The sequence below is a fragment of the Lepus europaeus genome, chromosome 19 (assembly GCF_033115175.1).
Source record: "Lepus europaeus isolate LE1 chromosome 19, mLepTim1.pri, whole genome shotgun sequence".
NCBI classification, from domain to species: Eukaryota; Metazoa; Chordata; class Mammalia; order Lagomorpha; family Leporidae; genus Lepus; species Lepus europaeus.
The window spans coordinates 35,867,994-35,892,713 of record NC_084845.1 but is presented as its reverse complement, the minus strand read 5'-3'; the positions used below and the strand labels follow the sequence as shown (position 1 = coordinate 35,892,713).

The 24,720-nt window shown below is 56.4% G+C and overlaps 1 protein-coding gene across 5 annotated transcripts in view; it reads left to right on the top strand.

Annotated features, from left to right (window-relative positions):
- Positions 1 to 24,720, top strand: part of ABCC12 (ATP binding cassette subfamily C member 12) — a 58,573-nt gene that overhangs the window by 18,659 nt on the left and 15,194 nt on the right. For 2 of the 5 annotated variants that reach the window (XM_062176630.1, XM_062176627.1), the window contains 12 exons: positions 2,903 to 2,974; positions 5,294 to 5,418; positions 8,310 to 8,382; positions 9,099 to 9,302; positions 12,266 to 12,400; positions 12,507 to 12,582; positions 12,665 to 12,736; positions 16,302 to 16,391; positions 17,782 to 17,885; positions 19,626 to 19,823; positions 20,401 to 20,627; positions 23,291 to 23,428. In XM_062176630.1, coding sequence (XP_062032614.1) covers positions 2,903 to 2,974; positions 5,294 to 5,418; positions 8,310 to 8,382; positions 9,099 to 9,302; positions 12,266 to 12,400; positions 12,507 to 12,582; positions 12,665 to 12,736; positions 16,302 to 16,391; positions 17,782 to 17,885; positions 19,626 to 19,823; positions 20,401 to 20,627; positions 23,291 to 23,428 — 1,514 coding nt within the window. Of the gene's footprint in view, positions 1 to 2,902; positions 2,975 to 5,293; positions 5,419 to 8,309; positions 8,383 to 9,098; positions 9,303 to 12,265; positions 12,401 to 12,506; positions 12,589 to 12,664; positions 12,737 to 16,301; positions 16,392 to 17,781; positions 17,886 to 19,625; positions 19,824 to 20,400; positions 20,628 to 23,290; positions 23,429 to 24,720 lie in introns of those variants that run through there. The other 3 variants (XM_062176629.1, XM_062176628.1, XM_062176631.1) reach the window with 2 other exon arrangements.

Sequence of the window (24,720 nt, the reverse complement as noted above, 5' to 3'; positions counted from 1 at the left end):
TCATTGGGAGCGACGCGTGGTTGGCTGAGTGCAGTTGAGCTCGGAGCTCAGTTAAGTGCCCTGCAGTCCCTGTCCTCATGCCTCTGTGGTGCAGCACCCCCCACCCCCCGGCTACTCCAACCTTGCCTTGAGGGTTGCTTGAGGGGGAAGGGGACACCCTGCAAACTGCTCTAGGCACTAAAGAAGCTGTCCCTGAGCTCTCCCGTAGCTTTTCTCTTAACGCTCTTTTTCAGGACCTTGGTAGCTCCTGGCTTTGTCCATCACAGACCCAGCTGGTGCTTGGTGAACTAAGTCAGAGATACAGTGGAGGGTGCACAGTGTCGTGTGATGTAAGGATTTGCCTCTAGTTCTGTCCCAGCTGCTGGAGTAGATTGCCTGAGCTCCTCATACCTCTGTTTCTTTACTTGCTCCGTGGATTTTATCATTAATGCCTGTTCCACTGGGTGGTTGTGAGAACTGAAAGAGATCCCACATAAAAATGCCAAGAACCTAGAAAGTCTCAACCCATGTTAGCTATTGTTGTCTTTGTTTGCTTTTAACAACTGTGTCCAGGTTTTGAGCACTGCCCTTAAGCGTCCAAGCATCCAAGTCTTTCCAAACTTAGCTCCATGGTTCCATTAGGTTTCTTTTTTCTTTTTTTTCTTTTCTTCTTCTTTTTTTTTCCATAGGCAGAATTAGACAGTGAGAGAGAGAGATACAGAAAGGTCTTCCTTTTTCCATTGGTTCACCCCCCAAATGGCTGCTACGGCCGGCGCGTTGCACCTATCCGAAGTCAGGAGCCAGGTGCTTCTCCTGGTCTCTCATGTGGGTGCAGGGCCCAAGGACCTGGGCCATCCTCCACTGCCTTCCTGGGCCACAGCAGAGAGCTGGACTGGAAGAGGAGCAGCCGGGACAGAATCCGGCGCCCCAACCAGGACTAGAACCCGGGGTGCCGGTGCTGCAGGCGGAGGATTAGCCTAGTGAGCCGTGGCGCCGGCCTCCATTAGGTTTCTTGAGTTCAGGGAGCGATGTCGCAGGCGTGTCCTCAGCACTGCGTCTGGCTCTTGGCTCAGAGCATCCCCAGTGAGGCTTGGATCAGAGACCCAGAGGACATGGACTTTCTGCTGAAAACAAGGCCGAGTCTAGAGGACCCTTGGTCTGTCCCAGGAAGTGGGCAGGACCCAGAGGAAAGCCAAGCGCTTGGTGAGGCTTGCCTGTGATTGGCTGTCCTAAAGTCCCCGTAATAGCAAAGGGCCAGCTTCACTGGCAGGTGGCTGCAACGGCAACGGGGGCTCTATCAGGTGCAGACCAAGTCTGTGCTGATGACCTGAGGTGCCTATCCTGGTGCCTGACATTGATTGACAACTGTCAAAGGAATGATTGATGACAGCTGGGTGTGGCAGCAGCTGACGGGCCCTCGAGGTCTAGCCTGGTTGGATAAAGGAGCTATATTTGACCTCACGTTGGAGTTCTCTAAGGGACTGCAGGAAGCAAGTCAGAATGAGAAGGTTCTCGGCTGCTCCCACTGCACCACCGTGGTATCTGCTTGAACACAACCATGGCATGGTTCCCTCTGCCAGCAGTGGCCCTGTGGAACCCTGCCTGGCTCCCCACCCCCACCCCCCATCTCCTGCAGATCTCACTCAGAGGTCACCAGAAGCAGATGCTGTCTGTGACTCGGGTGCCACCTTCCAACTGCTGCACACCACCCACAAAGCACAAGGCCATCTCAGCAAGGGAGCAGCACTCCCACAGTCCCCGGTGGGGGTGGGGGTAGGGTTTATTCCCCAGCTCCCTCCACCACTGAGCTGGATAAAACCCCACTCAGTTTCCCAGCTTCCCTTGCGCTTCCCTGCCTCCTGTGGGAGCTGACCCAGCAGCACCCCCTCGGTGGCCACCTCGCCGTTCCTGCTTCACGGCCTCCCTTCCTCGCAGGTGTTTCCTGCACCTCCCAAACAAGCTACGTTCACTCAAACCCCTGATTCCGGGTCTGTTTCTGGAAGAACTCAAGTTAAGACTTCTGCTTTCCCAGGAAGACCTTCTTTGCACCCCGCCATCCACCCGCTCTCTTCCCTGCTTGGCTCTGCTCCTTGGTGTGTCTCTAGCATCCTCCCCTTGTTATTTGCTTTTGTCCATCTCCCCCAGCTGAAACATAAGCTCCACGGGGCTGCAGCAGATGTACTTCCTCTGCTACGTTCTTTTGCTGTCTGAGGACTTTTCAAAAAGTTCATGGAAGTTGCATATTATGGAAAAAGTATGCTCAGAATTCAAACTATTTTGCGTCAAATATAAATTTATCTTTTCATTAAAATTTTTCTTACCGCCCCCCCCCCCCAACTTCTTCAACAACAGTCCCCGACACATAGAAGATGCTGGTAACCATTTGATGGGGGAACCAAAACATCTGCAGCTGTAGAATAATCCATGAAGCCAACTCACCGAAATAATGCGACTGCTCGATATTTTAACGCGATGTTACGGTGCAGGGCTATAGGAAAAAATGACTTTGAGAAAGTGCTCCAAGGCCACCCCTGTCCCCCCGGGCTGCACAGCCTTTACCTTCCATTAGTTTTGCTGTCCCGGAGGCCCGGCGCGGGACAAACTGCCTATCCAAGGCCTGTGACTCCCAGACCGGCACAAGGCTGTTTCACATCGGTGCTTGTACATGATTTCTAGAAGCCCTCTGGGTGCCTGCCATGCTGTGCTAGGAGAGCACTTAATTAAGGCTTACATTCCTAGATGCTCCTGGACCACGTGTGTGGGGGCTGGAGCGGGAGGCTGCAGCTGCCACCCCAGTGAACCGAGCCAGCAGTGACACTTTGGTCCCTACCTGGCCTGGCCAGCAGCGTTTGGGGGTGATCCCTCTGGCCCCAGACCCTGAAAACAACTCAGACAGTGACTGTGTCTTATCTCTCTCTGCCAGGGGCAGGTCTTGGGAATATGCGGGAATGTGGGCAGTGGGAAGAGCTCCCTCATTGCAGCCCTCCTAGGACAGGTAAGCCTCGTGGTAACCACTGTGAAGATGCAACACTAACACCAAGACCACACTGGTCCCTTCCCGCGGCCATTGGAGCCTGTTAGCACCATGGACCTGTTGCTTGGGCTGGCTGCGCTGGGCACTGGGCGCATTGTTAATGATGGCGCCTTGTGGGGAGGTTAATGAACTTGGCAGCTCGGAGCCCCTCTGAGACGGTAGCCAGTGGGAAACCTCATCTCATAGCTAAGATTCAGAGAAGGGAAGTTAGGCAGTGTGCACGTGGCTGAGACAGGTGGTGAATGAAGCCAGGCAGGCGGGGGCCCCTGGCTTGTCCTCTGTGTTGCCGTAGTCTCGGAGCAGATAGGTTCTGTCTTCTGTGAGAAGTTCCAAAGGATACAAGTTAAAGAGAGGCAAATTGCATCCCGAGGTACGTCAAAACTCTCCAAAGAGGGAACTGGCTATGAAATAATGAGAGAATAAAAACATGAAATAATGAGATCACATCACTGGAGGCACAGGTGCAGGTTGGACCACCACCTACGCAATCAGGAAGAATCCTGCTGTGGGGTGGGGAGGCTGGGCTGGCTCAGCGCTAATGAGCCTGCTGACCCCAGGATCATCACAGAGGCGCACGCTGAGGCCCCGAGGTGGGGGCGCATCCCCGGCCCCCGCCAGGCGGGAAAGCACTCTTTCTTTCTACAGATGAGTCTAGTGACCTCAAAACAAGTCATTTGTTCTCAGGGAGCTCTGCTGAGCCCGGTACCCCCATTTCTTTAGAAGCACCCAGCCTCTCCCTGCCTCTGTCATCCTCAGTGTCCCAATCTGCTCCTTAGCAGTGGCAGAGTGAGGAAAAGGAAAACTGAGTCACTTTTTTCCCCCAGAAAGTTTCTCTTCCATTGAGGATGCGATTTAGAACCCATGAGAACCCGGAGGCCTATGGATGCTGGCAACAGGCTGTTTCTCCTGGGGTCACCCAGCTCCAGGTTGCATGGAAGGCACAAGAGCCCAGGTTCCTCACTCTCCCCGGGCGAGTGCTGTGGGAGACCCTGCACGGAATAGTTGGTTACAGACCTCCCAGTGCCAGTCCTGGTGGCGAGCACCTTACCTGCCTCCATGCAGCGCCTGGGCTGCGTCCTGCACCCTGCAGGTGCGTTTGTTAATGTCACTGTCTCCTCTCCAAGTCCAGGAGTCTCTGTCACTCGGGCCACTCCTGGGGGTGAAAGGGAAGTGCATCCTTTCACGCCGTGGCTGCCCTCCTCCTGCCCCGTGAGCAGCAGCCCTGAGCTCTGCGGCCTGTACTGCGGCCACCTGCTCTGGAAAGCGTCAGACGTTGCCTTTCCATCAGCATCCACCGCTGTCTATCTGATGAACACCGTGTAGGGTGCTCTTCAATGATCTGGGTACTTAGGGCCACAAACCGAAGCCCATGCATTTATGAAAAATGATTTATTTATTTATTTGAAAGATAGAGAGACAGACAGGGAAGGGGACAGAGAGAGAGAGAGAGAGAGAGAGAGAGAGAGAGAGAGAGAGATCTTCCATCCGCTGGTTCATTCCCCGAATGGTTGCAGCAGCCAGGGCTGGGCCAGGCCAAAGCTAAGAGCCCAGGACTCCATCCAAGTTTCCCGTATGGATGGCAGGGGCTCAAGCACTTGGGCCAACCTGTGCTGCTTTCCCATGCACATTTGCGGGGAGTTGGATCAGAGGCAGAACATCTAGGCACTCCAATATTGGATTGCAGGCGTCGCAAGCAGTGGTTTAACCCGCAGTGCCACAACGCCAGCCCCCAGGCATGTTTTTTCATTCAGCTTGCTCAGCACTTGAAAAGTCCAGTAGTTGCATTTTCGTTTCTTCTCGAGCAGTTAGAAACTGTGGCCACGCCGGGCCCTCCTCTTTGCAAGGCACCAACTGTGTCACTGACTCAGGGCTGTTTCCTTAAGATGAGGCACGCCGGGGCCACCAGTCACAGCGCTGCAGGCTGCGCTCAGCCTCATGGCGCCTGGCTGAGAACGCTCCGATCCAGCCAGTGCATCGGGAAGAAGGGGAGGCCCTTGCCATCAGCTGCTGGGAGAGCATCCTGTTGTCGCTGGCATGCTAGAGCTGGGGGCCCTCCAGTCACCTCTGCCCCCTCCCTAGAGTTCCCTTCCTGGCCTCTTAGGGGTCTGGCTTTGGGCCCCCCTGAGCTGATGGTGGGGCTATGCAGTGTGTGTGGACAGGACATCTTGTTGACCCTCCTGCACATCATAACTGGTGCCTGTGGGTGGCAGGACACCGGGACACTCTTGGGGGAAACCCTGGGGTCTGGCTTCTGGAGGTTCCACGGTCCTGTCTTCCCAGATGCAGCTACAGAGAGGGATCGTGGCCGTCAATGGAACTTTGGCCTACGTTTCGCAGCAGGCCTGGATCTTTCATGGGAGTGTGAGAGAGAACATATTATTTGGAGAAAAGTACGATCCACAAAGGTAACATTAACCTTTAAGGCTCTTGGCACGTTTGCATTTGGTAGGCTCCGAGACAGGGGCTACTGCCTTTGGTACGGGTGTCTGAGTGACTCTGTAAGGAGTTCTGACGGGAACTTCATGAGACCACGCGGGCATCGGTTGTTTTCTCTCCTGACCCGAGAGTTCAGGAGAGGACCTGCTGCAGACCTGTCACCGCACCCTGAGAAGAGACTGTAACCTCCAGTGCCTGGGTTGGGTCCCATATGTTCTGAGGATCTCAGGAACAGGGCATATGTTGTCTGCCTAGGGGAAAAATGGATCTGGCAGCATGGCTTTCGGCTGAGTAACCAAAATTGTGCTTGAAGTCGCGAGAAGCAAGTATGCCACGGAGCAGCCCTGGCATTACTGATTGACGTCAGTGCTACCAAGGTGCATTCATTGCTGTGGGTGTCCTCGAAATGGTGCCATGGAAACAAAGCAGGGGTCCCGCCCTAATGGTTGGGATACGCTCTGAGTGCTTTGATTTGAATAGAACTTTAAGCCCCGGGGAGATACTGTCGTCAGGTTCTTTGCTGAGCTTGGTGTGTGGTTATGCACAGCTTTTCATTTGAATCCCGTAAGCACCTTTTTCCGAGAGGTCCTGGCATTCCATTTCCATTTTATAGGTGGAGAAGTTCAGGCTCACCAAAGGGAGTGGACTCAGCCAAGGTCAAAGTTAGTAAGTGGCAGGCTGGGGTCTTGGATTTCCATCTGGAGCTCCAGCCCAGCACCGTCTGTTCCCATTGGAGCAGCTGACCGCGGTTCACCCAGAACCCTGGCCAGGCAGCACTGAGAGAAACAGAGCTCATCAGAGGAAGCCGGCTGCCGACTCTCTGGTGGTGGCTTGGACTCTCTCGTCATGTTACCTGAACCCGCCAGCTCTGTCCTGTTGGCTGGCGTTGTCCAGCATGTGGGTTCCCAGCAAGAGGTCACCTCCTCTTCCCTGGCCATGACATCCCGTCACCAGGAGGCTCAGGGGTGGCAGGCAGGTCTGTTCAGGGCAGGAGTCCTTGGCACCAGCCACCCCCTTGGCTCAGTGTCTCCTGGCCCCAGGTGCCTGTGCTTCCTCCACCTGCCACCTGGATTCCCTTCTCTCTGCAGAAGCAGGCTGGGAGGAGGGATCTTTACTTATTAACGATGTTCAGGAGGCAAACACGAAGGCACTTCAAAAACTCGTGGAACATGGAATTCAAAGATGTTTATTTGAGTGTAGATTTTTGGAAATCTATGCATATTTTTATAATATGCATTTGCAAGGACTTCAACAAGGTTTTTCTGCACCAACATACGGGGCATTTCATCTCACTTTTCAAGTATCCTCGATTTTCCAAATGGCTGCAATATGCAAGGCACCATGGCGGACAGATGCATCTTAGCCCTCAAAGTGCTCAAGCCTGGAAGAGGCTGTGATACATTGAAGTGACAACGCAGGAAAGAGGAACACCCCAGGTGACAGGAGCCTGTGTGGACTGCAAAGCGGCCACTGAGATCATAAGAGGACGAGGGATCGGGAAGAGAGGATGGACCGTGCACCCTTCACATGTGGCATCCTTAGCAGAGGCTTTGCTCCTAGGATGAAACTGGCTCCCAGGGCCACAGGAAGCAGGAGTGTGGGAGAAAACTTACATTGAGGGGGTGGCAAGGGGAGGAAGAGGTGCTGAGCACCCCGAGTCTTGCCGTTAGCAGCCTGAGTCTTGCCGTTGAAGACTGTCCGAGGTAATGCTACTACTGGTAACTCCCGTCGATGGAGATTTTGCGATGCACCAGACACTGCTCATGGTTCTCCATGTGTATTCCTGCTCCATTCTCGCTACAACTCAGTGCGAGTTATCAGTCCAGTGTTATGGCCCGGAGAGTGAGGATCAAGGAGACACCTGCCTAAGGTCACCCGGCTGGAGTCAAAGCCATATTGTTCCGATGCCAAGGCCCCTGGTCTCAATCACTGTGTGCTGCAGTCCTGAGCTTGGGCCCGAGCTGTGCCCAGGTTGTGTTCCAGGGGCCGTCGAGAGCTGCCAGGAGCCTGCAGCTGTTCATGGCCTCACTGCCCTCTCCCTTGCTGCTACCGCTTTACCGGGAAGGTGTGTTTTGCAAAGTGTGACTTGTACATTGCGGAAAGAGGCTCCTGATAGCAACCAACCGACCATTCAGTCTCCACGGAGACAGGCAGCTCATCAAGCATCAGGCTTGCTAGAAATGGGGGGGCCCACAGCTGCTTGGGTAGGACACACATGCACTGCCACTGGCACCCCGGGCAGCTGGAGCAGGAGCCAGTGTACCCTGGGGCTGGCTGGGGGGCTGGGGTTGGGGGCAGAGCATATCAGAGAGGCTGAGTGGTCCAGGAGTGAAGATCCTGCTCCCATTCGGCCTCCCCTGCTGAAGGCATTCTTTGGGCATCTTCATTTTCCCCCGGAGCTGGGGGAGACTCCTTAGCTCCAACCCGGTGGGAGTGATGTGTGGATGGAGTAGCCTTCTGGATTGGGGTGGTGCTTGGCAGATGTCGGGTACCATTTGTAATCTCCCCAGCCCTGGGCCATTCACCTCCAGCCACACACGCTCGCTCTTCAATCAGAGCCTAGCTGTAGCCCTACCTTCTGGGAGGCTGTCTCCAGGGACCTCAGCCCTTGGAGGTGGCCCCCTTCTCTGACTTCTACAGACAGTGCCAGCAGTCTGAGCCCTTGGAGTCCCCTTTTGGGGGGTTCAGGTGGGTTGACGTCATCTTCCCTGGGTGGTAGGAACCCCGCCAGAGGAGGGGCTGGTCCTGAGCCAGCTCTGCACTGGGTCCAGCAGTGCCTTCAGGACAGCTCAGGGCAGCCCCGGGGCGGTGGCGCGGGGGGCTTTTCCACCCCGCTGACTTGCGGCCTTTGTGCCCACAGGTATCAGCACACGGTTCGTGTCTGTGGCCTTCAAAAGGACCTGAGCAGCCTCCCTTACGGAGACCTGACGGAGGTGAGCCGGGCTGGGAGCTCCGCCCTACTGCAGCTGCCTTGCCCAGGTCCAAAGGGGCCAGCAGGCACCACCTGCTCCACCCTCAGGGGCCCCAGAGGACAGAAAGGGCCCAGCAGATGCAGGCAAAGTTGCACTCCTACCCATCCTGAATTCTCCATCAGGGCCTGACCTTGATGGATGTCAGGAGGAATGGCACCAAGCCTGCTTGTGTTTGGCCCACCCTTTCAAGAAAGATTTCCTGAGCACCTCGTCTGGCCTGGTACAGAGCCAGGCCTTAGGGAAGTGAGGATGGACATAGAGACTGGGGTCCTCGCTGGGCAGAGGTTGGCATCACTCACTGGGCGTCAGCGCTCCACAAGGAAGCAGCAGCAGGTTCCCTGGTCCATCTGCTCCCAGCCACCTCTCCCTCCTGCCCATTGCTCCTTTTTCTCAGAGCTTTCAGCTCAAATACTTCCCTGTGGTGCTGATGGTCCTGATCGGGGGGAGGGAGGCTGTTTCAGGAGTCAGGCACCCACGGAGCAGCATCAGAAGAGCTTTCCCTGGTTGTCACAGCCCACCAGGCTTCGGGGAGGTGGGGGAAGCAGAGCCCCCCGCTCGCCACTGTGCAGTGTGCCCCACGGCCCTGTGAGGGCTGGAGGAACTTGGACCCCAGAGGGGCTGCAGGAAGCTCCTGTTCTCTGAGAGCTGACCGCAGGAGGCATTGTCCCTGTCCACAGATCGGGGAGCGCGGCCTCAACCTCTCCGGAGGGCAGAGGCAGAGGATCAGCCTGGCGCGCGCCGTCTACTCCAACCGTCAGCTCTACCTGCTGGACGACCCCCTGTCGGCCGTGGATGCCCACGTGGGCAGGCACGTCTTCCAGGAGTGCATCAGGAAGACGCTCAGGGGGAGGACGGTCGTCCTGGTGACCCACCAGCTGCAGGTGACCGGGACACGCGGGGCCCATGGGGTCACAGCACTGGAGGGTTCCTGGTGCTCGGGGAGTGCCCTCTTTCCTCACCTGGGACAGGGCAGGAGGGAGCTGTGGACGCAGGAGGGACCCATGACTCCTCCTCCACCATCCCGCAGCCATCCTGGCTTGCACATGGCCCTGCCGGCTCCTGGCTCAGCACGGCCTCTATTGGCCATATCTTTGGGCTCCGTGGACAAGGCCTTTCTTCCCTTGAACTGCAGCCTGTGGGGTGGACTTGGGGACTCCTCCTTCAGCTCTGGGCCCCGGAGAGGAGCAGACAGGGAGCCAGAGGAAGCAGACATCCCCCACCCTTCCTCCAGCCAGGGCTGGGCAGGCCTGAGGCCGGGGTGCCTTGCCTGGGCGGATGGCATCACCTCCAGGGGAAAGAGCTGGAGGCTTGGAGTTTGGGGCTAATGCTAAGGCTTTCGGGAGCTTCTCCCTGCCCAGAGCCACTCCATTGGCTGGCCCTGAGTGAGCCTGAGAGCGTGGCAGGATGGGGCCAGTCATCCCCATGTCGGTCCCCCAAGGCTCCCTCTCTGCTCTGCCTCAAGCCAGGTGTCCCCCTGCCTAGACTGTCTCCCTCTCCTCTTTGCACAGCGAGTCCCCCGCTGTGTGTGTGAGCAGGTGCATGTGTGGTCCCTGTGAGAGGAGAGGGCCCCTGGGGCTGTCCTACACTGAGGAGCCTGTCGGGGCAGGGGGCAGAGTCCTGCCTGGCTTCTCTGCTCTCCTGCTACCCACAGGGAGCAACTTCAACAAGGGCTCATTGCCTCGAAGAGGGGGAGGGGAACAGAAGCCAGGAGGTTGCCATGGCTACAGGACGCTGCAGCCTGCTTTAGGATCTTTTCCAGGGAACCAGGCATTCCCATCGCTGAGCTCCTACCTGAACCCGAGCCCGCTTTTGTCCAGGGCTTGGTTCTCACCCCAGAGTAAGCTCCTGGCATTTGTGTTTTGTGCGTGGAGGCTGGGTTTCCTCTGAGTGGGCTCCACCCCTGCAGGAAGCTGGACTGGTGTGGATGAGAGCTCCCAGTTCCTCTGCTGGCCCCTGGTCAGGGTGGAGGGGACAACTGTTGGACTGGGAATGGCTCTGGCCCAGCCAGGCTTGTAACTGTGGCCACCACCTTCTGAAGACAGTCTGCTGCGGGGAGGGGGAGGTCCGTCCTCCTGAGGGGTCCTGGGGACCTAGGGAGCCCTCCTGGGCCTGTGCCCCTGTGGGTCAGAACTGCCTCTCTGGGAGTCCCCATGGAAGGGGCGTCACGACGTCAGTGCTGGTCCATCACTGAGACTCACTAAGCAGCGATGGGGCCGAGGCAGGAAAGGTCACCTCAGGCCACAGCCTCCTCCAGGTCTGCCTTCCCCAAGGTCATTTTAACTTCATGCTTTACCTGGCAGAGGAGGCAGGCAGCCACCAGGTGGCACCAGAACCTGGGTCTGGCCCCTGGTGCTGAGGAGGAGGGGACTCGGGCCCAGAACTGGAGCCCCCAGGCTTTTCCAGAGCATGTCTCTGCTGGTTTGATTCTGGATGCTTCTGAGTACTTGGGCTGGCCGAGGGCGCTTCCTACGTGAGGAAATCAATGGAATGAGGCCTGCGGGAAGCCATGGCTACCCAACCCGGGGTCGGATTCCTGAGTTTGAGAGCAAAGCTGCTCCAATTCCCCTCATCTCGCTGGAGCGAACCTGGGGCTGGCTGGCCAGAGAGACTTTCACTTTTCAGGAGCTGCAGGGCCTGGGGTGTGAGCCCCAGCACAGCCAGAGAACGATGTGGGGCTGTAACAGGCCTCAGTCCTCCAACCGTCCCTCCCCCCGGGAAAATCAGCTGCTGATCAAGTCGCCTGCTGCTTGAAATGCTGGGGTCGGGGGAGACCGGGAGAGCAGAGCAGGCTGCAGGAAGGTAGAAGACACCATGCAAAGGCGAGAGGTCGTTTTCTGGAAGAAGGCTCTGTCCGCAAGCAACTCAATTGACGTGGAGAGCCAGCATGCTCCTGCTTGCGGGGCAAGTGGACAGGGAGCTGGGCAGTCAGTCTGAGGGAGGTGGCAAGGCTGGAGCTGTCCAGGATGTCAGCTGCACCCCCGTCAGGTGTCTAATAACCCAATGTAGCTCTGTCTTTCAGGTTTTTAATCAAGAGAGCCCAAGGTTGCCTTGACCTTGATGGACACTGCCATTCAGGGGGAAGCCTCCGGCCCCACCCTGCAAAGGCCTCTTAAAGGTGGCATCAGCGTCTTGTCCGCCTGCAGGAGGGGGCTTCCTGCCCTCCCAGGAGTTGACCCTACAGGGACAGCTCTCCTGTTGCCTTCCAGAATGAAAGGAAAACCCCTGTTTGTTCACAGGAGTGATATGGAAATGAAGGGAATTCACACAAGAGAAGCAGAGGTGCTCTGGGCGAAAAGCATGGGATGCCAGCATTAGTGGTAGCTCCGATTTTAGGGCACAGCCTCTCCTAGGGGATGGGGAGGTGGCCCTGGGAAGAGGAGGGCCAGTGTGGAGATCCCATGTCCCCTCTCCACCCACTCTTGGCTGCAACAAGCACCACGTCCATTTTCCACATTCAGATCTCACTGGGGAGCAGCCGAAACAAAGGAAGAATCCATATGTTTCACTGCGAATGCCAGAGCCTGGCTTTCCTACTCCCGGGTGCTAGATCGGTGGTCCCCCCGTGGGGGGCATTTGGCAGTGTCCGGGGTCATTTTCTGCTTGTCACAGCTGGGGGAGGGGTGCGGTTGGCATCTGGTGGGTGGAGGCCAGGGAAGCTGACCGATACACAAGGGCATACCGAGAGTGGTGAGAACCCCTGGACCAGGTGAGAATCACACACATCGGTGGTGAGAACCCCTGGACAGGGTGAGCCCCAGGCGCCGCTGGGTAAGTGTTGGGTGCAGGCGCCGCCCCCTCTCGCCAAGGCTGGTGCTCACCGTGGATCCCTTCCCCGCCCCTGCAGTTCTTGGAGTCTTGTGACGAGGTCATTTTGCTGGAAGACGGAGAGATCTGTGAGAAGGGCACCCACAAGGAGCTGATGGAGGAGCGAGGGCGCTATGCCAAGCTCGTCCACAACCTTCGAGGCTTACAGTTTAAGGTAGCACGGATGCACCTGGGCCGGGGGAAGACGGCACCTGCCCTTGCTGCCGTCCCTCCAGCCTGGCCGGGGAGAGAGGCTGTCATCTAGCCCCTTCTGTCTCCAGGACCCCGAACACATCTACAACGCAGCCATGTTGGAAGCCCTCAAGGAGAGCCCCGCAGAGAGAAGCCAGGAGACTGGTACAAGTGGAGCGAGAGCCCCAGTCCCCTGCTGCCCCGGGCGCCCGCCTGGGCACAGAGCTCTCTGTATTTCTCACCCTAGTGTTGGCTCCAGGAGAGGAGAAAGATGAAGGGAGAGAATCTGAAACAGCCCCGGAATTTGTTGATGTGAAAGGTACCTACCCCGTGTTCTCCGCCATAGATGCTGTTTGGAATGCGTTGGGCATCTCCCGTGTGGGACAGAAAGGGCAGGCACGCCAAGTGTCTCTTACTTCCGGCCAGTGGGATTGTCATTCTGGGCAGCTGGAATCGTACGTGTGAGCCTTGGGGTTCACTTGCCTGAGTCCAGACTTCGGCTTTACCACTTCCTGGCTCTGTGACCTTGAGTGAGCTCTGAACCTTGCTGTCCTAATTCGTAAAATGGGGAGGTTCTAGCACCAGCCACAGAAGTTCTTAGATTAAATTAAATGAGACACTGTAGACGAAGTGCTGAGCACTGTGGCGCAGTGACCCTCCATGGTCACTATGCTCATGACTGTCCTGGCAACTACCACACCATAGTTACTACTAGTAGTAGGGGGTGTCAATAGTTACTACTAGTAGTAGGAGGGAGCAATAGTTACTACCAGTAGTAGGAGGGGTCAACAGCTACTAATAATAGTAGGAGGGAGCAATAGTTACTTCTAGTAGTATAAGGGAGTAATAGTTACTACTAGTACTAGGAGGGAGAAATAGTTACTACTAGTAGAGATCAATAGCTGCTACTACTAGTAGTATTGACCAGTAGTTACTATTAGTAGTGGAAGGGGGCCAGTAGTTACTACTAGTAGTAGTAGGGAATAATAATTACTATTACTAGTAGGGGTCATTAGTTACTACTACTAGCAGGAGTGATCAATAGTTACTACTAGTAGTAGGAGGGGTCAATAGTTACTACTAGTAGGAGGTCAGAAGTTTCTACTAGTCATAGGAGGGATCAATAGCTACTATTAGTAGTGGGAGGGATCAGTAATTACTACTAATAGTATGATGGGCAGTAGTTACTACTCATAGTAGGAGGGAGCAATAGTTACCACTACTACTAATAGTATGGGCCATTAGTTACTACTACTACTAGTAGGGATCAGTAGTTACTACTGGTAGTAGCAGAGATCGAGCAATGCCCAGGGACTCATCCGAGGAGAAGCGAGGCCAGCACAGGGATGGTGTCCCACTCTCTATGGGGGGCACTGAGAGAGGACGGGGAAGCAGTGAGGGAATCCAGGTGGGACAAGGTGATTCAGTCTCACAGCAAAGAGGACCAAGCCCTGTGCTGTTTGCCAGGTCCTCAGTGAGGCCGGGCAGGGAGAAAGGATGGCCACATCTTCAGGGTCTCACAGTCTGGTGGGGTCACAGGCAAATGGATGACTGTGGGACACTATGGTGGGAGTCGGGGGATTGGAGTGAGAGTAAGAGACAAATCCAGGAGGGCTTCACAGAGGGGGTGGTCTTTGGGTCGGGTCCTTCAGGGTTGTGCAGAGGTTTGCTGGGGCACACTGTGGGTAGGAAGGTGCGGGCAGGTGGAGGGTTCGAGGCTGGGGGCATGAGGACATTCTGGGAAGGCAGAGGAGAGACGAGCTTGGCCAGGGCCAGGCAGCTGAAGCGCCTCTTCACCTCTGTAGACACTGCTGCCTTCACCCCTCCACCTGCCCCGTAGTCCATTCCCACCCGCTCCGGTCCCTGGGCCTGACGCGGCGACAGCAGGATCAACATCCTTCAAAGCACCTTCCGCATTGCAGTTCGGTTCCTCAGTAACATGTAGCTAAAAAGACCCACAAAACTTAATCCATTTAATCAAATTTAAGATGCTGTCTGCCTGATAAGACCACGATCATTTTGTGTGCCATTTAGAAAGGGAAAAAAAATCTCCCGCAATTAAATGCCTGTCGGGTGGAAGGCACATCCAGATCTCAGAGATGGGGAAATGTGAACTTAAAAAGCAAGCATCAGTGCACTCTGCCACCTTCCATGGTGCTTATGGCCAACGCAGGTGCGTTCCGAAAGACAGCATCCACAGCGCCGCTCGGGGGCTTCCCAGCAGAACTGACATGCAGGGACACCCCCTCGCACCTCGGGGGAGAAAGGATTTAGGGTCCAGTGGAGAGAGAGAGCCCTGCTCTTTTTGAGTTCTCACCACGCCCCCTCTTCTGGAGAGGAAGATGGCACTGGTACAATTTTGCCTTAGAGGATAAACAGTCGGCGGTTCCGTGCTCTGACAGCTGCAGGAGGAGGCGATGCTGTGAGCCAGTTACAGGCTGCCCCGCCGTTTGGCAAGGGCAGGCCATGGGGTGTCTCCTCGGGGAGGCTCCAGGGTGTGCCCAGTCCCCGGAGGGCTCTCCAGGGTGCCCACACGCCGAGGCCCCACCCTCGTGTTCCAGCCCTGGAGTGGGAGCCCTTCCAGGGGGCGCCAGTTTCCCGGGCAGGTCTCTCCTGCCAGGCCCCTCTGCTGTATGGCAGCTTGGCTGATTGGGGCTGGGGACATACAGCGCTATCCAGGCTTGAGTTGTGGTTCTGCTCCGGAGCTGGCTTTCCTTGCCCTTCCGTGGAGGAGAGGAGAGAGAGCCGTGCATTCAGCACTGGCTGCTGGGAGCTGTGGAGGCGGCATCGCTGTGCCTCTGCAACGCTGTTTCACGAGAACTTGACCGGCATTTACCTTCCCCTTGGGCAGTGCAGGTGAGGACTTGGGGCTGCCGCCTGGAGGGCCTCAGGAGCTCACGCAGCTGCCTGGAAGGTTTGTCTGCTGCAGGCAGGGCCTCCTTCACGCACGGCTGTAGGGACACGTGGCAGGCACCCTGCCACTTCAGTCGGGCATCCAGCCCCACTCCCAACCACTGCCTCCCTTGGGGGGCTCCCCCTGAGAGCTGCCAGTACGAGTCCAGCTACAGGCGCTGGGAGCTGACCCTCCCAGGGAGCAGCCTCACTCACTGGCCAGAGGTTCCCTGCCGTCACGTTCTGTGTGTCTACGCTGCCTCTCAGATGTCTCTGCTATCGGATTGAGCTCTGGCTGTCCACAGGGGTTGCTGGCTTGATGATAACTCCTTTTGATGTGGCCTTGCCTTCCTTACCTTCCACCACTCTTTTTAAAAGGATTTATTTATTTGAAAGGCAGAGAGAGAGAGGAGAGAAAGAGAGAGAGAAAGAGAGAAATCTTCCATGTGCTGGTTCACTCTCCAAATGACCAAAATGGCTGGGGCTGGACCAGGCCTGGAACTCCATCTGGGGCTCCCACATACGTGGCAGGGGTGCATGAACTTGGACCAACTTCCGTTGCTTCCCAGGAGCCTTAGCAGGGAACTGGACCGGAAGTGGAGCCGCCAGGACTCAAAACCCGCGCTCACAGGGGATGCCCGAATTGAAAGCGGCCACATCACTGGCTGAACCCCAGTAGCCCCATTCCCAGGTGTTTTTAATCCATGGCTGTTTGACTTCAGTGCAGACCCTGCAGAGCCAATTGTCCCGGTACTCACATCCTCTGCTTGGTTTGGGGAGACACAGCTCAAGATAACCCCAGGATCCCCAGGGTTGAGCACATAGTCGGTGTTGTCTCAAAAGACCAAAAGCCTACTTCACAGAGCTCAAGTATGCTGCAATGAGCACAGGTGTACCGGAAGTGAGGAAGCGTGGGGCTCGGGGAGGCTGGGGCCCGTGAGGGGGGGGTGTTCGGAAGGGAGCCCACCCGGGACTTGTGCTTGCCTCCTCAGTGCCTGCACACCAGCTGGTCCAGACGGAGTCCCCCCGGGAAGGCACGGTGACCTGGAGAACGTACCACACATACGTTAAGGCTTCTGGAGGTTCCGCATCTAATTTGCATGTATTCCCCTCTTAAACTGCTGGGTTCACATTTTCCGAATTCTTGAACAACTACAAGGGCTTGGACTATTTATCAAGGCTTTTATTTTTCTCTTCCTAAAAACTAGAGCCTGATAATAGGGCCTTTTAAGTGGGATCATGCTTCATCTCTATTAAAGCCGCCAGACCCTCTCTTCCTGCAGCCAGGTGGCCGGGCAGGCAGCAGCATGAACCAGCGCTGGCTCTTCTGAACCCTTTCCCTCTCATTGCCTGCGGTAGCACTCGGTTCCTGCCCTGCTTTTCATACAAGATTCCTGTCTTGGTGTGCAAAGCACATCCATGGTTTGGTTCCCAGTCTCTCCTCCACAAGACTGCATTTTTATTGCTTTTTAAAAAGATTATTTATTTATTTGAGAGGTAGAGTTACAGACAGAGAGAGGGAGAGACAGAGAGAGAGGTCTTCTACCCACTGGTTCATACCCCTTATGGCTCCAACGGCCAGATCTGGGCCAATCAGAAGCCAGGAGCCAGGAGCTTCTTCCGGGTCTCCCACACAGGTACAGAGGCCCAAGCACTTGGACCATCTTCCTCTGCTTTCCCAGGCCATAGTAGAGAGCTGGATCAGAAGTGGAGCAGCCGGGACACAAACCAGAGCCTATATGGGATGCTGGTACTGCAGGCAGAGGCTTAGCCCACTGTGCCACAGCACCTGCCCCTTTATTGATATTTTTTAAAAAATGAAATGCTTGATTTTTATTTCATCTTGATTCCCTTTTTAAAAAATGTATTTATTTATTTGAAAGGCAGAGTGACATAGAAAGAGGGAGACACACAAACACACACACACACATCTTCCATCTACTGGTTCGCTCCCCAAATGGCCACAATGTCTGGGGCTAGGCCAGGAGCTTGGAACTGCCTCTGTGTCTCCCATGTGGGTACAGGGACCCAAGCACTTGGGATGTATTCCACTGCTTTCCCAGTCCATTATCAGGGAGCTGAATTGGAAGTGGAGCGGCCAGGTCTCGAACCGGTGCCCATATGGGATGCTGGTGCAGGCTTAACCCACTGCACATAACACCAGTCCCTACTTGTCTGTTTTTCAAGAGTACTGAGTTTCTCCTGTTAAAGTGCACATTGGTGGTTTGCCAATGGGATGGCAATTTGGGCCCATTTTCCAACCAGACGGAATAGACGTCTTTGTTGGGGTGAGGGGGTCCGACACCCAGTTGTGCTGTTTCAGCCTTCTTAGAGGGGGGTCCCCAGGGGTGAGGGTCCCTTTCTGCAGGCCTTGACTTTCCCATGAGGGTTGGGTCCCAAGGAAGGCCAGGCCATGGCTGCCCCTGTGGCCTCAGTGACCCCCGGCCGCCCCCCCCCCCCCCCCCCCCGCAGGGTACCTGCTCTCTCTCCTCGCGGTGTCTCTCTTCCTCCTCATGATCGGCAGCTCCGCCTTCAGCAACTGGTGGCTGGGTCTCTGGTTAGACAAAGGCTCCCAGGTGAGTTTGCCCCGGCGTTGGAAAACGCTGAGGCTGTGTCTCGGGGCGCAAAGGTCGCCCTCGAGGTCACTCGCTCGCCTCCGCCCACGTACAAGACTTCCAGGGCAGGTGCTTACCCCACCTGAAATCCCCTCCAACGCCCCGAGACCAGCAGTGCCTCTGCATTCCCCGGCGCCCCCTGCAGCAGATGTCAAAGGGCTGGCAGAGAGGCGCCCGTCCCAGATGGCGTGTGTGGGGGCGAGCAGGGCAGGACAGACAGGGTCCCTTTTGTAGCCAGGGGTCTTAGCATCCTCTGAGGAATGACCAGGGGAGGCTACGAAAGTCTCACCCAGATGTCTGCCTTCCCCCTACTGAAGAGCAGCTGGCATCTTGTCCCCGGCACTGTCCAGTGCCAGAGAGTTCCACAGGGCTCTGTCCCCGGGGTTGGCCTCTGCGGGAACGGGATGAGCAGTCACACTCAGTTCCCGCAGATGCTCCAGGGCCACCGGGAGCCCTTTCCTGCCTCCTTAGCTCCTCCTTAGCTCCAAAAGGTCGTTCTCCCTCAAGCTGGCTGGGAGCTCTCCCAGATTTTGGCCAATGATTCCAGAGCTTTTCAGGGCCCCCAGGAGTGCTGTGGGGGAGTGGTGCCAGCCCATCCTCCGTGATCACATTTTTGTTTACCTCTGTTGCTATGACAACCGAAGGCAGGTGAGGTTGGGGCGTGGGCAGGAGTAGGCCAGTGGGCAGCACAACCTGGACAGACCATCACCAGGATCTCCAGAGTCTCCCCAAACCCACTCGCTCCGGACGAGCCCCTCCCCTGGGGAGTCTGAGGCGCAGGTCACGGCGGGGTCCACTCCCGGTCTCCGAGCTTCCCCAGCAGGCCACTGGGCAGGAAGCAGCAGCAGTGGCAGGCCAGGTGTTTGCCTGCCGCCCCCCTCCCCCCACGACGCTGGGCACAGCAGAAGGCCCAGGAAGATGGCCGTTTCCACTGGGCCTTTCATCAGGGCATCCCCAGGGGCGCGTCTGCTTGTTTCTTGGCGGCTCATCCATCAGCCGCCTCTGGTTTACATTTCCGCTATTACTGTCATCAGCAAAATGGCATTTGGAAGAAAGACGCTTGTCTGGTCCCCAAAGGCAGTGTTGACTTTCAGCTCAGGGCCCGGAGGAGTAGGAACCTGCCAGTTTCTCAGGAGGAGGAGGAGAAGGTGGGCTGTGCCTTTAGAGACGCTGGCGACATGGTGCGGGCCCGGCCAGGGCGGAGCAGCGCTTTGAGCCCCTCCTGTTCACCAGGCCCCTCCCCTCATCGGAGACCAAGGGCCATGTCCCCTCCCCCCACCTCCCCATGCCCTCCCAGTTGGCCTTTGGGAAGGGGACAGGGCAAGGACTGAGGGGCCCCCTGGTGGGGCTGGGCTCCAGATTTGCTGCTCGCTTCTGGATCTCCTTGGCCTGGCCTCACTTAGGGTCCCATGGGGCGTAGGTAGCTTCTGGGTGACTGCCCGTGTGCACCTTTTCAGCTGCTTTGTTTTCCCCAGAGACTGTGCCAAGGGCACATCAGGTGCCCCTTGGGCTTGTGGCTGCCTACATGGAAGAAGCATGCATGGCCCAGAGGTCCCAAAGGGGACCTGGCTTGACTTTACCCACCCGATGGCTCATGCTGAGCCATCAAACACCTCGTTTTGAGTCTCTGCTCTCTGGACTGCCCCCACCTTCTCCTGAGAGCCCACCCATTCTTGGTGTTTCTCTTGCTCTTCTCCCAAGGTGACCTGCAGCTCCCAGGGCAACAAGAGTGTGTGTGAGGTGGGCGAGGTCCTGGCAGACATGGGGCAGCACATGTACCAGTGGGTGTACGTGGCCAGCATGGGGGCCGTGCTGTTCTTCGGCATCGCCAAAGGCTTCACCTTCACCAAGACCACGCTGATGGCGTCCTCTTCGCTGCACGACAGAGTGTTTGACAAGGTGACAGCCTATAGACTATCTCATGAGCACCTGGGAGGGGGGGAGGGCTGTTAGGAGCACCCCATGCACCCTTAAGCTAGGCTGAGGTTGGGGTAGGGGTATGTGCAGGCCAAGAGGTCATCTGCTCCAAGGAACCCTGAGTACAACAGGGACCCCAGCAGGTGCTTCTGCTCCTGGCCCCCACCTCAGTCCACCGCTGCTAAGTAGCAGGCATTGGCTATGAGGGCCCTGGCTGAAGTGCATGGGTGGTAGTTGCACTTTGGGGACAGAAGGAGAAAGGGGAGCTTGACCTTTTAGGGCCCTGGGGCATCAAATCCTTCCCTCCTCCAAAGGCACCCACCTCTCCTATCCTGGTTGCACTTGAGATTTGCAGGGGGTCTCTCTGTGGACCTCCGTGTCCACTCCAGCTCTCTCCCCCACTCACCCCCATTCACGACGGCCACAAGGGTAGGGAGCAGCCTCACTTTGCCAGGAAACAAGGTCGGGCCCTGCCTTTGCCACCGCAGCCCCAGCTGGGTGGCCACGGGTTTACTAACCGCTGACCTTGACTTTCGTGGCTCTCTGCTTTGGTCCACAGATCTTAAAGAGCCCAATGAGCTTCTTCGACACGACTCCCACCGGCAGGCTGATGAACCGCTTTTCCAAAGACATGGATGAGCTGGATGTGAGGCTACCGTTCCACGCAGAGAGCTTCCTGCAGCAGTTCTTCATGGTGCTGTTTATTCTCGTGATCCTGGCGGCTGTGTTTCCTGCCGTCCTGCTGGTGGTGGCCGGCCTTGCCGTCGGCTTCTTCGTGCTCCTACGGTAGGTCTGTACGCCACTTCAAAAGGAGAAAACCACACACACACACACACACTTAACTCTGTGCGATGACAGGGTGTCAGCTGGTGCTACACCCTTGCCGTCTCCTCTGATGGCAGAGCACACGGGTTTCCAGCACTTACTAGGCGAAGCGCTTTGCATACATCTGGCATTTTAGTTTCAGAGAGGTGGATATTATTAGGAGGTCACGTTCTTGGTTCCAGGCCAGGAAACTAGTAACCATGGCTGCCATCTGTCTGCTGACGCCCCCGTTCCTGCAGCTGGAGGTGAGAGAGGACCCATCCTCAGTGACTCCGAGCCTTGTGGTGTAGCCCCAGAGCTGCACGGAGCCGTGGTTAGAGGCCCAGGTGGCTGTGTACACCCATGCCCCTGGGGAAGCAGGCGTGTCAGTGATCCCAGCCTCCCAGGAGACCCGGCTCCCCCATTTCCAGGGTCGAGCTAGGTTTCTCAGCAGGTGGCATAGTGGGGATTAGTTGAGGGCACAGACTTTGCACTTGAGCCTCAATGCTACCCACGAACCCAGCCAGGAGGACCTTGGGGAAGTGAGGGAAATGCCACAGTCTCCTCGTCTCCAAAGTGGCCGTGGTGAAAATGTTCGCCTCACCTGTTGTTGAGGCGTTGCTCTGATGATCAGATGAGACCGCATGGCGCTTCCTTGTAAGTTGAAACCACTTAGGCGGGTATTTAGCCTCGTGGCTAGGCTGCCGGTCAGGATGGGGGATCCTGTATCCAAGGGCCTGGGTTTGAGTTCTGGCTCTGCTCTGGATTCCAGCTTCCTGCTAATGTGCACCCCGGGGAGAAGCAGGTGATGGCTGAAGCTAGTTGGGTCCCTGCTACTCAAGTGGGAGACCTGGATTGAGTTCCTGGAGCCCTACTTCAGCCTGGCCCAGGCCCTGCCATTGCGGTCATTTGGAGGGCGAACCGTTAGATAAGAGTTCTCTTTCTCTTTCTCCTTCCCTCTGGCTCTTAAATAAATAACAATTTTGAAAGGAATAAGAGGTTATGCAAACTGAAGAGTTTCCATCAAAACCAGCAGAACACAAGTTTGTATCTCGATGTGCTCTGCCCTGGACTAGATGTTGAGGATCTTAAAGACAGTCCCCCAACTTCTGGAAGAGTCAATTTACAAACCCAGGCTTGTTTCTGCCCAGGGGCCCCGCACTCTGATAGATTCAGCTCTGGTGGGGAGACAGGAGGGCGGGGCTCTCACCCCAGTCTCCCATGGGGCCTTAGATGACTGAGAAAGGGCACGTGGCCTCGGGCTCCAAACTCAAGGGTCGATTGTGATGGCCACACTGGGGACATTTCTGAAGGCCCCTTAGAAAGCTAATGCACATCCCGGATGTCAGTACGGTGGCTCCTTCTTTGTAAGCATCGTTCCAGGCTGCGGTCCTGCTCATGCAGCTGATTAACTTAGCCGAGCCTTTGCATCGCCCTGTGCCCTTGCTTCTGGCTCTAAAGACAGCCCAGACCAGAGCTGGCCTTGATTGAACTGTCCACGTGACTAGCTCACTTGCGCTCTGAGCTGATGAGGTTTCTCCTCCCCTGGGCTGGTTTGAGCTGAGAGTCAGGAGCCTACATTAATCCTCTCCCCCTGGCCAGCCAGCTACCGCATGTGCCTGAGGCCACTGGCCTCCTGCTCACAAGGGCTCCTGGGGGCTCCCACACTGGGGGTGGGGCTGCATCCTGGGAGGGCTTCCGTTTTAGAGTCAGTCCTCGAGGCTGCAAAATGACCTTTGGAAATGCCTCTAGAAGCCAGGCGCTGACAGTCAAAAGGCCAGGTTTGTCTCCAGAGGAAGAACAGACCACTGTTCTCTGACTGGACTTCAGGAAGTAGTCGAGGGGTGAGGGCTGTTTAGCCTAGTGGGTAAGATGCTTGCAATTGGGGCTGGCGCTGTGGCACAGTAGGTTAAACCTCTGCTTGTGGCATCAGCATTCCATTTGAGTGCCGGTTTGAAACCCAGCTGCTCCTCTTCTGATCCAGCTCCCTGCTAACGCGCCTGGGAAAGCAGCGGAGGATGGCCCCAGTGCTTGGGCCTCTGCACCTGCATGGGAGACCCAGAAGAAGCTCCTGGCTCCTGGCTTCTGATCTGCCCAGCTCCGGCTGTTGCGGCCATTTGGGGAGTGAGCCAGTAGATGGAAGATCTTTCCCTCTGTCTATCCCTCTCTCTATAACTCTACGTAATCAATAAATAAAATCTAAGATGCTTGCCATCCACGTCAGAGTGCCAGGACTGGATTCCAGGCTCCAGCTCCTAGCTCCAGCTTCCTGCTAATGCTGACCCGAGAAGGCAGTGGTAATGGCCCAAGTAACTGCGTCCCAGCCACCCACCCGGGAGATCTGGATTGAGTTCCTGGCTCCCAGCTTCGGTGTGGCCCAGTCCCAGCCGTCCAGGGAGTGAACCAGCAGATGGCAACTCTCCCCAGCTGTCGCTCCGCCTCTCAGATTAAACAGAAGCGGCTGGCTTCTAGCTGGGGGCTGACAGAGTCTGGGTTTTCAAAGACAGACTCACAGCCCGGGCGGCGCTCAGAACTGAGGCGCGCTCCCTGTGGTCTGTCTGGGACAGACGCGCCCACTCACACGCGGAGTTGGTCCTGCCAGTGCCCAGCGTGAGCCCTCCCGGCCCCTCTGGTCTTGCCCGCAGCGTCTTCCACCGAGGCGTCCAGGAGCTCAAGAAGGTGGAGAACATCAGCCGGTCGCCCTGGTTCTCTCACATCACCTCCTGCATGCAGGGCCTCGGCGTCATCCACGCCTACGGCAAGGAGGAGGACTGCATCAGCAAGTGAGTCCGGGGCGCCGGCGCCGGGCGCTGGGGCGCTGCTTCCCCCCGACCCCGGATCGGCTCCTCTGCGGGGCTGCGGGGCGGGACCACAGGGAGAGAGCTGGCAGGACTGGGAGGAGCACCCTAAGGCTCTGAGCCTCTGGAACCGCGGGCCTCCGAGCCGGGGCTGCTCAGTCCATGCGACTTCTTTATTCTTCACTCTAAAAGCGAAAATGGGTTCAATTCAGGAAACTAGGGGCAAGCAAGAAAAAGGAAAGAAAGCACTCAATAAAACCAACAGCCTCTTCACATTTTCACTGTCTTTTTTATTTAAAAAAATGCATTACTTTTTATGTATTTAGAATCATTTTTTAATATTTTTCACGATGCTGTATTTTTTTTAAGAAAAAAAAAAAGTGATCTGTGTGGGCCACATTTTGTGTCCCTTTAGTGGCCTGGTCAGCTTCCTTCTTTTTAAATGCAGGGATGAGATTCGTCAGTTTCTCTGGAGTCCTGCAGCTGCAAATCTCGAAAATGGGTATGAAGGCTACCAGCCGAAGTGGGCTCACTGGCTCTGGATTAAATGCCTGTTCTTCCTGAGAGTTCACGGGGCCGGGGGGGGGGGGGGGGGTGTCTCTGCTCTACACTCGGGCACAGTCTTTTTCCTTCCCGAGGGTCTTGGGGTCTTCCCCAGGACCCTTGGTGTCCAGCTGGAGGGAAAGAAAGGCAGGAAGGTACAAGAGCCTTTGAGAAATCCTCACTTTTCATCCCTAGTACCTCTGCACACTGATTGGCCAGATTTCAGTCACATGGGCTAACTGCATAGGATGCTGGGAAATGTAGTCCAGCTGTGTTCAAAGGCTGCCATGGAAAAAGCTCGGTTAAAAAAAAAAAAACAAAACAGCAGTCTCTACCACTTGGGCACTCTTTTTTGCTGTCTTTTTCTTCCTCAGAAAGCTAGAATTTCTTGACACTTGCGTATAATCCTTTTGCTCTTTCGCTGCCTCCCCGCTTGGCCACGGAGGATCTCCGTGTAGACTTCACGGCATCTGGTTCTGTTACACCACTCACATGCAGATCCTCCCATTCAAGCTTCATCTTCCCCAGATCCTGGGGCTTCCCAAGCGCATCCTAGAGGGAGCTGACCCTACATGCTTGGTGGGGTCTCCCTCTGTCAAGATGTTCTTTCCGCAGGGCTTGGGCTTCTGATGTGTGCTGCTTTTGCTCCCAGAGAACATCATGGGAAACAGGAAGGAGGAGGGGGCTGCAGAGCCCAGGGTGGCCGTCCACGGGTGCCGCAGGACACAAGGCTT